Source organism: Macrosteles quadrilineatus, unplaced genomic scaffold (genome assembly GCF_028750875.1).
Source record: "Macrosteles quadrilineatus isolate MER2022 unplaced genomic scaffold, UCM_ALF_1.0 Scaffold_5__1_contigs__length_97177068, whole genome shotgun sequence".
NCBI lineage: Eukaryota > Metazoa > Arthropoda > Insecta > Hemiptera > Cicadellidae > Macrosteles > Macrosteles quadrilineatus.
The window spans coordinates 87,592,856-87,607,205 of NW_026542598.1; the positions used below are offsets into that span (position 1 = coordinate 87,592,856).

Genomic DNA, 14,350 nt, shown 5'->3' on the forward strand with positions numbered 1-14,350 from the left:
ATGTGACAGGATTAACAATGTAGTTTCCAATTCTGCAAACAATTTTTTATAGGGTTTCTAATTAAAAACATAGATTCTCTGACGTAAGGTTTTTTTGTACCTTAAACATAGGACTTTTTAAAGACAGCGTTTACTACTTCCAATAGGTTGAACGTTTACAACCATCACAGCACATGGTTTGTAAAATTCATTCTGTTGCTTATAGAAAGATAAGTCTACTCTAGGACCACTCCAAAATATTAAATTAAATTATTAAGGAAACATAGCCCACATATTGTACTTTTGGATAAAACATGTATAATGAGTAACTATTTATCTATGTTGAGAACCTTTCCAAAAGAATATCGTTAAAAACACTAACCTAAGTGTTAACAGTAATAGACTAGCCTCTACCCACCTTAAACGATATTTATTTTAACTCAAGCCACCTTTTACTGTTTAACTTTGCTAAATTATTTGATTTAAGTAGTTTTTTAGTAATCATCGTTGTTTGATTACTAAATGTTTAAGAAAGCTTATTTAGTAAAAATAATTCATAGAATATGAATGAGCAAATCATTTGTCTTATATACAGGTTAAGATAAATACAAATTGAGTGCTTCCTAAATTGGGTTGGCATCAGCATAAACTTGATCGATATTAGCGAACAAAGGCATTTCGGAGAAGGAACCTCGTTATTTGCCTTTTTTTAATCAAATTAAAACAAACATCTATATATTTATATAGGGCCTACTCACCTTGTGCTCGCTGTGAGGCCCCCTTTTTATTCGAGTAGGCTAGTGAATGTGCCACTGGAGGCATGGCTTAGCCCGGGGTTCCATTGGCTGTGTAGAAACTAATGATAACTTGGCAGTATTTCGTTGAGAAAACATTTCAGTGGTATAGTAAACAATTCTTGATCAAGTCCAATGTGGGACTGGAGCCGTAATAATTTAAATTTGCTACTGGATCAACTGTAAATCAATCTTTAGAAATTAGTAAAAACAACACATAACATAATACTCTATGATTAACCTGTATATACACACTGTTCTTAATTCTATAAAACCAATCTAAAGATAATCTAAATATAATCTGAAGATTAAAGATATTGGTCAATCAATATGATATAAATTACCATGTTTTATTTTTTTATAATAATAATGATAAACAGATTCTAAAATTATACAGAACCTCGATAACAAGGCCCTCATGGGGATTATTAAAAAATACTTGTTATCGAGGTCGACTTTTTATCGAGGTTTGCAATAACATGTCGATTAGGTCGAAAATAAAATTCAAGGGGATTAGAAAATGACACTTGTTAAAAAGGGTGACTTGTTATCGAGGGTCTTGTTGTCAAGGGTCCACTAAACAATTCAGAATTTAAATATTTCAGCCAGTCATGGAACGAAATTTCACTTTATTTCACGTGAGGCTGGACCCTTTGACCCAAGAATCTATTTGGACGAGATTCAATCGTGACTCAATTTTGGATCCACGGAATGAGAAAGGAAGGATACAACCAGTAATACCTTACCCCTACATCACTGTATTTGCAAGATTTGCATGTTCTATTTTGGCTTCTAATAATATAACCAGTAAATTTGCTGCCTTTACTGTGAACGATTTGCTAAAGTTTGAGGTTACAAAATATGTTTTTGGATTATAACACTTTAGATGTATTTTCACGAGTATGTATTCATTAAAAAGATTAAACTTTCAAGTTTAACAGAAATGTAACAATGTACTATATTATTTAAAATTAATAATATTTCCTTCTGCAAAACACCAGGCAATGTTTGATCTATATTATATATAATGTTCTTGCTACAACTATGTCTGCAATAAATCATTTGATTATCCATCTAATATGGTAGGATTGATTAAGTACTCATGCACGTGTTACATTAACATAGTCAACTAATAAACCCCACAACAAAATACATAAATGAACATGTGTGATATTTAAAACGTAAAATTCATTATGAAAATTTCTCAGAATTTCAGTGAATGAAGTCACTAATAACAAAATAAATATCAAAATGTTTATGCTTTTTTATAGTTTGTTTTACAGCTCAATTTCATGATACTCTAAAATAGTTATTTTTTACATCCATTCCGCAAGAAAATAATTAATAAATTTTAAATATTCATATTATAAAGACGAGTATATATTAAAATTAAAATTTAATCTTGATATTTTCTGTCAATCTTTCGTTTAATTACTGTCACATTGAACGATAAATTCAGGAACTAATAGTTTCCATGCTCCATATTATGCATAAGTATGCATAAATGCATACAATGCATATACATTTACGCACTATTACTATCAGCTGGTTTTATCTTTCAAGTATATATAATAATTATAATACTTTGTAGATCACGTTTGTCACCGATGCTGACATTTCCTAGTAGTGCCATTGTTAATATTGTCAACGTACATAGTTTTTAGTCATATTAAATCAACTTTATTTTTGCACAAACATATCTGCATAATATCGTCAACAATGTTTACTTAAAATACAAAAACTTATTCTACAAAATGAAAAATATGCTCATTTCTACATAGCGTTTAATAACTACAGATTATACGCAATCCATTTTATTCTGACCATCTACGAAGAAGCCAAAAACGTTTCCAAAAGCTGAAACCAAACTATCAGACTACAGTTCCGAGAGTTGGATTTAGATCTGACCGCAATAGTGGCCAATCCTTTAGCCAGATAATGGCTACCAACTGTCAAAGGTAAACATTCAAGATAAACAGGCAAAGATTACTCACTCCGAGCTGGTGGCAATACTGGAAGTAACGACGATTTATATTTATGGTGTAGCAAAAAACATTAAAACAGTCCTCTCAAATAAACTTTTGGATTTGGAAGACAAAAATGTGTTTTTTTTTTAATAGCCTTTTCAAAAAAATAAACAATAAAACAGAAATAAAATAAATAATATTGAAATTTTCGACATTATAATTCGGAAAAACTTGTAACAAAATAACATTGATTAGGTAATAAAAGATATTCTAAATAATGTATTTTCATATTTACTCCAATATGGGAAACTATTATCTACAAAAAAGTTTAACTTTAGCAACATTCCCTGTCCTTCATATTGTTTTTTTCAGGATTTTTTCATTTTTTTATAATACTATATAACTCTTTATTTGGGTTTTATTTTGGAACTTAATAGCATTTCCAGTGTTTGTTTACCAATATTTAATTTTTTTCAATAGGTAATTCACCCATTCTTTGTAAAAAGGTATTTAAAGCGTGATGTAACATGATGACCATAAAACTGAAGTACCATTCTATAAATAAATTGCATTAATAATATCAGAAGTAATGATGTTCAACTAAAAATCAAGTATGAATTTTGAAAGCTGTACAAGACTTCTTTATTTCCCAGCATGTTCTGATAAGCTTAATTAAAATGTTTTAGATTGCCTGTTGCATTAAGCTATTCCTCCTCTCTGTCAACTTTTGCAACATAAATCTTGGGAACGGATGTCACAAAGTGGGTCATAAAATATCTGAAACGTTTAGTGTAACAAATGTTTGTATTTTCATAAATTTCGGATGAAAATTGATGACTTTTTAAAATGTTTCCTTGGTCGTTTAAATTATGGAAATATCAGTACTTCGTTATACTGCTCGACAATGTTACAATGTTAGTAATATATTGCATAGGGTTATGTTTAAATGAAAGTTATAACTTTTACGTAAGCTATTTAATTAGTATCATCCTTACACATTACAGTAATCTGTTAGTCATAAAACCCCTTTTATTCACGGTTCATGGTTAGTTAGATTTTTTTACTAACGTTGGTTACATTAGAACTGTGTGTGATTTTTGAGCAAAAGTATACTGCCACATGATTTCTCTTTCCCACATTTTTTCCATTTTCATCGTCTTTCAATTTTTTTTTATCTTAACATTTGCAGATGTTAGCAATTTTGTTTTCAATGTAGTCAGGTCTGTATACTTATCTTGTACGGTTTTTTTCAACTTTAGTTCCTTCTCGGTTTTTCACGTTTGTTTTTTTAATAACATGGTTCAAAGCTTGTTACTAAGGAAAAGATGAGTAAACAATGAGTGTGGAATGAATGGGAAGACAGTTTTATTACTAAACTAGTTCTTTAGTCAGGGTCAGTTATTAAAAGCATAATTGCTTTTTGTTTGTACTAGTATTTAGCTATTTCATTTACTTAGTGAAGATGTGATGTAACTCTTGATTACATTTCTCAAAACATGGTCCCTGCATTTATTATTTTCAGTGGCTGATAGCTCTGGTTTAACTACTAGAAAATTTTGATAGAATAACTGACTGAAAGTCATATCACAAAAATGTAAACGGTTAGATTTAATTTTAAAGCGTAATCATCCCCTTTTTGTCAACCTTTTAGAGTGAAAGGTGAATTAATCTTTATGTAGTTAAATAGCTAGAGTAAATTTTCTCTTGTTTTTTTTTTTTTTTTTTTTTTTTTTTTTGTAGGGGATATTATGTTATACATTAGAAAAACTAACGAAACCTCAAACACTTATCAAAGATCAATCAATTGTTATATCACGTTAATACAAACTACATGAAGAAAGCTTTGCTTTTATGAATATTTATGTAGGTTCTAAAACTCACAGTATACAATTTATCAGTTTTGATAGTAGTCTATGGTAAATTCTGTAAGACTAAGACACATATATCGTAAAATAATAATCAATTTGAATTATCAGAATCTTGAAATTTACGATTTACCCAAAGATTATAAGACTTGGTATTTATACATGTTTATAAAACGGAATTTGGTCCACTGAACGTGTTTAATGCCATTTTAAAATTGCATTCACTCCCACAACCGTCGCCCGGCTTGACACAAATCCACCGAAATCAATTACACAGAGTAATTAATTGTGGTTCAGGCTACCATTCTACTCATGTGATCCAAACAACGTGACCCTTAAAATAAAGTTGAGTTGTTGTTTATTAAATTTTCATAATCTTCTGTTATATAACAACCCTATGTTTATGATACAGTATAGGATAAAGAGCATGTCTTGTATGGCATTTTTTTAACTAAATAAAACATTTCCAAATCCATCTTTATGGCCCCTGGACTATGTTCAAGAGAAGAGAAAATAATCCGTCAAATAGTCCAACGATTAAAATTTACTCACTAGCTTACATGCTTCATTAAATGTACATTAAAATGTATTTAGTATAATTAGCGAATTTCCCTACAGGGAAGTAGCTATTACCGTAGGTGGCACGGTAAGACCTAATCCCAGGACCGATATGCTTTTTCATTTTCATTAAATTTATCTTAAACCTTTTTAAAGGGATTAAAAAACACATAATTTAGTATATATAAGTGCTTTTTACAGTTATTGGTCACGGAGAAAAAAATTGTAAATTTAAAATTCCCATGTTATTCTTATGGAGAAAAAGTAATCTCTTGTAGTTTCCTTGTTTATTGATACATATATTGATCAAACTTGGCAAATTTGTTTATTTTATACTAATCTATTTATATTTGATCAAAAACATCTTTATTAATCTACCTGTAGCAACAAACATGGGTGCCAAATACAAAAACACAAATCCATAGGTCTGAAGTTGATGTATGAAACTAAACAATACAGGTTTTTTCATAGTATTAAAAAAATGTTATTAAATACAAAAACTTGTATCGATCTATTGTATTTTGGAATATAAATTGAGAAACTCGATAATATTAATCTGATATTGCTGTAAGATGTATTGAAGTTAGCATTTGTATTTGGATTGTCCAATACAGTTAATACATTTGTTGAAAAGTTTGGTAAAGGAAATAGAGCTTGAGATACCGAGCTAAGAATAGCTTTTAAAACTGTGATGAGGAATCATTTAGACAAATCTCATCTTTATTTAACTTTGGTAAAGTTTTAGGACTGCTTAAAGCTTATTGCGTTTAGTAAAAGTACCAAAGTGTAATCTTAACTTAATTCCTCTTACTTTACCGGTATTTAATCAGCAGTCACTTAAATTTAAAAACATATTTTAATTTTAAAATTCTACACCCACAACCATTATAAACCTATACTCCAATAGCGCTATGATTAATAATGTAGGGGATTAAAATAAATCGATGTACAAAGAGGTTTTATGCAGCATTATTTATTAATGTAAAAAAATACACTCTTTCACTCATGGGTTTCCAACAGTCGTAAAAATACATTATTGAATATTTACAAAGACAACTAGGCCTACCCTAACTAAAATTAATCATGGGTTATTTGTGAATTGTAATTACCTAACACGTTTCATAAGAAATCACAGTTATGGTCTTTAAAAATAGATCAAAACAAAGATTTCAGTGAATAGGAGGTTTTGGGAATCTGTGCATCCCTCATTACTGGTCTGATTCGTACGGAAGTAAATAAAACTACTTTTAATAAAACATATTTACACCTACAAGGATCCTCTCAATATGGTAAATACAGATAACAAATGGTAATTGGTTAAGAGTAACACTTACCATATGTCATTTAACTTTGCCATCTTGTACATGTTTGAGTGTTAATAGAAAGATTTGTATTTACTTTTTGTTAATTTAATTACATATACTATGCTTTAGGAAGCTATTTAAATGAAAGTTCGTTATCAATATCAAAACTCTAACAAGTAACATTAATTAAATACTGACTAGTTTATAGTTAACAGATTAATAAAGCTATATTTTTTTGGAAACTCCAAAGGAAGATAACATTAGACGTTTACTGAATAATCTATTTACTGTTTGTTACCTAACTAATGTTAAAGCCCTAACATTAATTAAATACTGCCTAGTTCATAGTTAACAGATTAATAAAGCTAATGAGACATTAACCATTGTACGTAATCCTACTTAATCGTAATCTAAGTACGAACAAGCCATGGACATATAAGGGGCCACCCTCGCCTTCAACTCACGTTCAATCATAGGCTTCAACTCCGGGGTGAACTTGTTCACCACCATGTTGGCCAGCTTGTTGACGAACTTCTCATTGACCAAGTCAATCCCGGTGATGGCCAGGTCGATACCCTCAAACTCCGTCACCTCCAGGACATCCACTGACGCAGCACAGTCGTCGTCGTCCAAGGTCAAGGTTACCTGGGCAGTCAGCAAGTTGCTGGCGACTGACGCTCTGAACCCTCCGCTGACTGACAGTATTCTGACTGACGCGTCGAAGTTGCTGTAGGCCACCTCCAGCTGGTCCAGCGTCACTTGCACAAACACCGTGAGAGTGTCCGAGGTTGTTGAGACGGTCAAGTTTACGAACCTCAAGGTGGAAAAGTTCCCGATGGATCCTCCAGTAGCTTTGATTTTCCCGTTAAGTAAACTTCCTCCGAAAGTCTCTGTGAAGTCGTCGACATCTATATAGCTTCCTTCTTTCTCTAGGAGTTCTGACGCGACTCCTCTTACGAGGTCTCCGACGACGTCGTTCCAATAAGAGTCGTCTTGAGTGTCCCTCTTGATTCTGAAAGAGAACCCGTTGGTGAAGAGCGTGAGGAGGATAAACAAAAACGCGTTCATTCTGAACCAACTCACTGAATATAATGTCTTATCTTTTACGCTCCGCTTATTTATAAGACGAGGATTTTTGTGCAAATATGAGTGAAATACGATCCTTGTTTTCGCACTGTTTTCTAGAATGTGGAACATTTCTGTGAATCACAGATTTGCGTCACTTATCTCAGGTAGTGTTAAGTTGAGTAGGTTGAGTGACTAATAGAATACATTTTAGTAAGGGGAAAATAGGATTATAGTGATTTACTAACATAGAAATATGACCTTGCTTGGTAAAAATGTTTAATTTACTCTAAAAAATAAATGGAATTGTCTTGCAAAATTAGTTTTCAATTACGATGATTAAGCCTGCAACTGTAAGTAGAACAGTATGTATTTATGAGTATACACAGGAGTGAGAGTGTAGCCTATTATCATAAATATAGGCGTGTCAAGCCATAAGTAAAAATTATATTTAGTGCGATTTATGTTAGGCATTTTTTAGCATTTCCACTAGTTATGACAAAACAGTATTACTGGCACATTTCTCATACAATATTCTTTTTTTTATATAGTTTCGTTTTGCATTTATTTAAGCTTATCAGCTTTACGTTCATTTTAATTATTTGCGTTCCAAAAATAACTAAAAACGCAATAAAGATACATCAGTTTTGTTATAACTTAATTTTCAGTACTTTAATATCAAGCTCTGATTACGAAATATACTTTGAAAATTTAATTTCTAGATAACCTGGATTTTTGTTTTGGATTTTCAGAGAAGTTTATTGTAGTTTATTGTGTAATGATATTTACATAGTGTTGCTTAAATATTTATTTATTAATACAAGTTGAAGTTGGAATCATTACAATTTTTACTTCTTCTCTCTCAATACTTGAACGTCATTGGTCCGTTATCCGTGTTGTTATGAGTAAAACTATACTGTTATGAAAGTAAACGATGCTGTTATGTGAAAGTTTTCAATTTTAAGAACTGAACTTAAACGGCTACTTTAAAAAATGTTTGTAGGTAAAAACAATTAAATTGGTGATCAAAAATCCACTATTTCCATAAAAATAACTTACTACAGTATTTTGCCACAAGCACAAATACAATTTAATTTGAAACACAATTTCAAACCAGGGGACATGTGATTGTATTATCAATTACGTAAATATTCAATAAAAAATAAGTACAATAATTAATGTTATCTACTAAATGGTGCACATGTAAATAGTTGCTGTAGTTGTACTAGATATTTTGATTGCCTACTACCTGATTTATAATAAATACATTTATTTTATAAACTATAGGAAAACCATTAGAACCCACTAAAATGTAAATTGATTGGAAATGGTAAATGTTTTAAAACAATGGGTACCAGTATTTTTGTTGCCAAAGAGGTCAATAAGAACAAAATCCCAGAACTCCAAAAACGGGTTTACGTCCATGTATTAAGGACATGCCTATCCGTTAAGTAGTTTTTGTATTACTCATATATCACAAAGACACCTCTTAATCATAGAATAATAGATTAAAATGTGTAAACGTAAAGGTTTTCAATTAATTATATTTTGAGATATGAAATAAACCTCTTGCCTCGTTGTTTACAGTAAAAACCTGTAATAAAATTCAATTAGTATAGTTACTGTATAATATTGTTCAGTGTTACTAAGCTTATGCAAACTAAACACTTAACATAATATTTACAGCTAGACTTATATCCCTCCTTGCAAAAATTATCTTGTTATTACCCCACAGCTACTGTTATCAACATCCAAATAAAGATGTGATATGATTTCACACGAAAACAACACATTACTTTACTCACAATGTTAGCAGTAGTACTAATTTTATCAGCGGTCTTTGGTTGTTTGGGCCATTCGCTTTCAAAGCGGGAGACATTGATTAACAGCCAAATTGATGAACTCATAGAGGACTTCAGTGCGCTCGTCGAGTCAGGCGGGGTCCAAAAAATTCCCATTGACGACTTTTCCACAACATTCGAGAAGAAAGTTAGATTCGTCAAGCTCAAAGGTATTTTTGAGGCGAACAATGGATATGTGCAGGATTTGTCGACGATCCAGAGGACAGGGGATGCTACAGTGTCAGCGACCCCTACTACAGTCACTGTGATTCTTCACCTAGGTCTGCGAAACCTCCAGGTACACTACGAGAACTACAAGGCCACCTTTAACAAGATCAGCGTGTCTGGAGACATGAACTTGGATGTGGCAAAGAACTCAGTCTTCGTCCAGATGACCTTCACCTTCGAGGACGAAGAATCTTGCAGTACTGTTCTAGACAATGCTTACATAGAAGAATTGGATGGGATAACAGTGACAGTGTCCAACCTGGGTCCACTTACGTGGACGTACGAGAAGATAGCGGAATGGGTCATCAGGAAGTTCAAGGATGAAATGACGGGGAAAATTGAAACTAGTGTGAAGGACAGTTTTATGAAACGTCGGAAAAACTCGTTGTGTGAGTTAGTAAGGTACCTTTAGGTTTCTTAAGTAAAGTAGTAGTTTTGTGGTATTATTTTGTTTATAATCCGCCTTTTAACAATACGATTCTGGTATCAATTTGCGGTAATTTCTTACTACAAATATCGTTTGAGCCTTTATAACCATGAAAATAAAAACCAGAATGAGCTAATCTGGTTTTAAAATAAATCATTTCATCCCTTCATTGGATTATTTTTTTATAATCCTTTTGATGTTATTGTTAAGAAGTCTCTGTATATAATCATCGTATTTACAAATAGATAGACAGTAGGCCTACATGTAGATTATTGTACGGTAGTTCAACAAGTTGAAATGGTTTTGTTTATATGGAAAAGCCCATGGAACTAATATAATTAAAAGTTATGGCTAAACATCAGACCACAAAAACAATTTGAAGTGACAAGACTGGTAATTAATTTTAATTAATTATTGTACAACAGGAATAATAATGAGTGAGGAGGGTTTTGGAAATATAAACTGCACGCTTTATTGGCAATTGCATTTGAATATCATAATAATAATAATGGAGAACTAAATCTTTATATATAAATGTTTATTAAATTACCAAACCTTTTTTAAGTAGTTTATAAATTGTATGAAAAGTGATTAGACATTATTGGGATTTTATGATAAAATATAGTATAACTAGAGTGCTTGCATTGGATATTTAATAGTCCAAACGAGTGAATTCAGATTAATTATAATTTCGTCTCATTATAAAAATTAATAAGAAACTTATTTCTATAAAGTTTATCTACATTGAATACCCAAATCAATATCCTATCAGAAACAGATTCATCCAAATGTATTGTCCATTTGTTTCGGTTTGTCGAGGATTGTATTGGTCCTCCATTATAAAAATTGTCTATAAATACGATATTTATGTTAGTATTTTTACTCATTTGTGTTGTGATGTTCTGTTTTCGCAATTCATTTAAATTATGTTCTATTGGATTTCCGGTTCTCTTTTCTAACCAGCTTGATAATGTTTTTTTTTTATTCAACCGTGGCTGTGGTTTTTGCTTTTTAATTTACCGCAATTAACTTGAGATGTTATTTAATGAAATAGTTTAACCAGATTAAAATACCTAACCAACATTCTCCTATTAGTTTAGGAGATTTTGCCCAAAAGTACCATGAGCACACGCTACTATTCAAGGAAGCTACTATTTAAGGAAGATTAGGTACGAAGTTGGTTACCAAGAAAAACTATTTCAAAAGTTTATTCTCACTAACCAAAAATTTGATAGTGTTCTTAAACTATAGTAACATAGTATACATAGTAGGTATAGTAATAATATAGGGGGTTGAAATAGCTTAGGGTCGTATTCGATGAGTAAATAATCCAAACAATAGTTTGCAATTCTATGTAGTTGTTGATTCTGCGGAAGCACGTGGCCAACCTCAGTTCAGACTACATAATAAACCATCTATATACTAAACAAAACTAATTACATCTTTAATGAAGCTTTTCGTGGAATCGTATTATTTCCTCAAAGGTGCCACCAGTGTATTAGCCGAACAAGGGCATTGTTCTAACTTTTACAATAGCAAATAAAATACTCCAAACGCTGCATTGTTTTAGTTGGGATGATTATTATCAGCAAGAAAACTACTTTGGCAATGCACTTAGTTGATTGAAGTTCATTGTTGGTGATGGTGAGTTAATGTTGTTCAAAGGTTTATTGCGGACATTTTCCATCACGAAAGTAAAAAACAAAACACAACGTTTCGGGATCTGGAATCTGATCCCGTCTTCAGGTGAAAAAAAAACTTAACTAACACATTACAACTAACAATACACAAACGCCCAACCTAAGTTGGAATACACTACCGAGGGGTTACTCTTTTCAACACAAACTCAAGTTTGAATACTGAAGAATGATGAACGGAGAATAAACAGGAATCGAAAATGAACTTGCGGCCCATGCAATGAAACATACATTTACTTTATTGCACTGAAATTAAAGAATACAATTTCTTCTAGCTTTTAAATGAAAGATTGATGAGGAAATGAGAATAAAAGCCAGTTATGTGCCTCTTTATGAATCACGTTCCTCTGTTGAAGTGAAGTTAACTCGCTTGGCTGAATCTTTGAGGCAAGATACACAAGAATACAGAGGTAGACGTGTAAAACATATCAAAGATAAATGTTAGAAGAGACAATTAATTACAACGAGTTACAACACAAATTAATTAACTTATATATTAAACAACAACATTATATACACATAATGCATGTTCAATTTTATAAGGTTAAGCTGGATCAAAAGATAGTTGGATAAATATGAGTTTTAATGACATAAAAAAATGTGGAACTTGATTTTTTATAGTTTTAAACATACTGTTTCCTTGAGTTCCCTAATCGACACACAAAGCATGCTATAGTTTACAGTATATTTTTCTTTCAGCCCACCGTAGTTTTTGTATTTGGAAAAATCTATAATGGCTTAACGAATATAATACATTTACGTTTATTTAATTTATGAGATTGTACATTGCAGCCAAAAAATATTATATATACACTTTTTCAAAGTCCTAAATGTACCTTACCAATTCACATATACTTGAAGAATTCTTCGGTTTTCTGATGAACCTGTTTGCCAAACTAGTTTGAATTTGCTCGGTCAAGTCGTCTCGGAACATCATTATGACCCACTCCACAATCTTCTCGTACGTCCAACCAAGTACACCAAGGTTTGATACGGACACTGTGAATCCATCCAACTCCTCTATGTAAGCATGGTCAACAACAGAACTGCAGGATTCTTCGTCCTCGAAGGTGAAGGTCATCTGGATGAAGACAGAGTTCTTCGCCACATCCAAGGTCACGTCTCCAGACACGCTGATCTTCTCCAGGGTGGCCTTGTAGTTCTCGTAGTGTACCTGGAGGTTTCGCAGACCTAGGTGAAGGGTCACAGTGACTGTAGTAGGGGTCGCTGACACTGTAGCATCCCCTGTCCTCTGGATCGTTGACAAATCCTGCACGTTTCCATTGCTCACCTCAAAAGTACCTTTGAGCTTGACGAATCCAACCTTCTTCTCGAATGTTTTGAAAAAGTTTCTGATAGGAAGACTTTGGACCCCGCCTGATTCGACGAGCGAATTGAAGTCATCTATTAGTTCATCGACTTGTTTGTTGATCAGTATTTCCCTCTTTGAAATTGAATGGCTTAAACAACTAACTGCAGATAAGGCAACCACTAGGGCCAACATACCGAGCGGAAATGCCTTGTTTAGTGCGGAAGGTTATCTCGTCTTTGTTTGAATGTTGATAAAAGTAGCTGTGGGGTAATAAACAGGTAAGTTTTGCAAAGTGTCTTAGACTAGCTGTAAATTTATTAAGTATTCTGATTTGCGTAAGGAGTGTAACTCTTAAAATAAGTGGCATTTTTTAGTTTCATGATATTAAGTGTTTGCCTTTACTCTAATTAAAACTTCAATATTCGTTATGGAAGTACAGTATCATGAATACCACCATTTGGCACATGCTCTTCATTGGTTTTAGCACATTTGTAATAAAGGGAATAAGTATTGCCTTATCGTAAGACCTTGACCTGGAACCGATTTAATTTTTCGCTTTGAGGTCCCCGGGGCCAAAAACACCCTTCGCTCAAATTCATATAAATATATGTGCCGATAGCGCGATAATGATTAACAAAAATGTTCATATTTTGATGAAATTGCTACGTTTATTCAAACGATTTTGCGAACTAGCATGATCGTATGAAGTTTGGCCTAAATTTCAACAGATGATCGGCCTATGGGACTGGGTTAATGGGGTTTTGTGGAGTAAAAATTGTTTTTCTTTTTTTGACACTAAAAACATAAGATTTTCAATTTCAATGTCATTTAAATTGGAAATACGTCTGACAATTTTAGGGGAATATTTTAGTAGAAATCTAGCCAGGTAAATGGGAATTAGCTTAGTCTGCAAGTTTGCTGTGGCGGGGATATTTTGAGTTACAAAAAAATAACTTTTGAATTCATATACTTTTAGAGTCATTTAGCAAAATCATTATGAAAACTTTCCCACTTTTCTACTATTATTTGTAACATGAATAATGAGTATATTAAATTGCAGCCTTCTATCCATTGGGGAAATTGGGGAAGTTGGCTTTACTCTTATATATTGAGACGTGTGCGTATAAATCACCAATTATGATAAACCCATTTGTTGTGGAAAACTGAATTCCGTTGTAACTATAAACTCATAACGCAAAGTCAAAGTAGAAAGCTAGTCAATTAATACTCCTAGTTACTGCTAAAGTAAGGTAAGTATTTAAGCACTATTATGTCAATCTGCAAACACAACACACGAAACCTTTATGAAATGT

At 32.2% G+C, this 14,350-nt stretch overlaps 2 protein-coding genes across 2 annotated transcripts; one reads left to right on the forward strand and one right to left on the reverse strand.

The window, feature by feature from the left end:
• Nucleotides 1-6,822: 6,822 nt before the first annotated feature.
• LOC128995769 (uncharacterized) lies at nucleotides 6,823-13,229 on the reverse strand. Its single transcript, XM_054420787.1, has 3 exons — nucleotides 12,554-13,229; nucleotides 9,690-9,801; nucleotides 6,823-7,479 (listed from the first exon to the last, which is right to left on the reverse strand). The coding sequence occupies exons 1-3, from the start codon at nucleotides 13,227-13,229 to the stop codon at nucleotides 6,867-6,869; spliced, it is 1,401 nt and encodes a 466-aa protein (XP_054276762.1). The 3' UTR covers nucleotides 6,823-6,866.
• LOC128994636 (uncharacterized) lies at nucleotides 9,300-10,460 on the forward strand. Its single transcript, XM_054419317.1, has one exon. It carries the CDS (start codon nucleotides 9,339-9,341, stop codon nucleotides 10,011-10,013), a length of 675 nt encoding a protein of 224 aa, XP_054275292.1. The 5' UTR covers nucleotides 9,300-9,338; the 3' UTR covers nucleotides 10,014-10,460.
• Nucleotides 13,230-14,350: the final 1,121 nt, after the last annotated feature.

Excerpts from the sequence above, each read along its gene's own strand:
- LOC128994636 (XM_054419317.1), top strand. The coding sequence starts at position 9,339 with ATGTTAGCAGTAGTACTAATTTTATCAGCGGTCTTTGGTTGTTTGGGC.
- LOC128995769 (XM_054420787.1), bottom strand. The coding sequence starts at position 13,229 with ATGTTGGCCCTAGTGGTTGCCTTATCTGCAGTTAGTTGTTTAAGCCAT. Across the intron at positions 9,802-12,553 it reads TGAATTGGTAAGGTACATTT|TACTGCAAGATTCTTCGTCC; the intron begins AGGACTTTGAAA and ends TGTCTAGAACAG. Across the intron at positions 7,480-9,689 it reads ATCTTGTTAAAGGTGGCCTT|AATCAAGAGGGACACTCAAG; the intron begins GTAGTTCTCGTA and ends GTTCTCTTTCAG.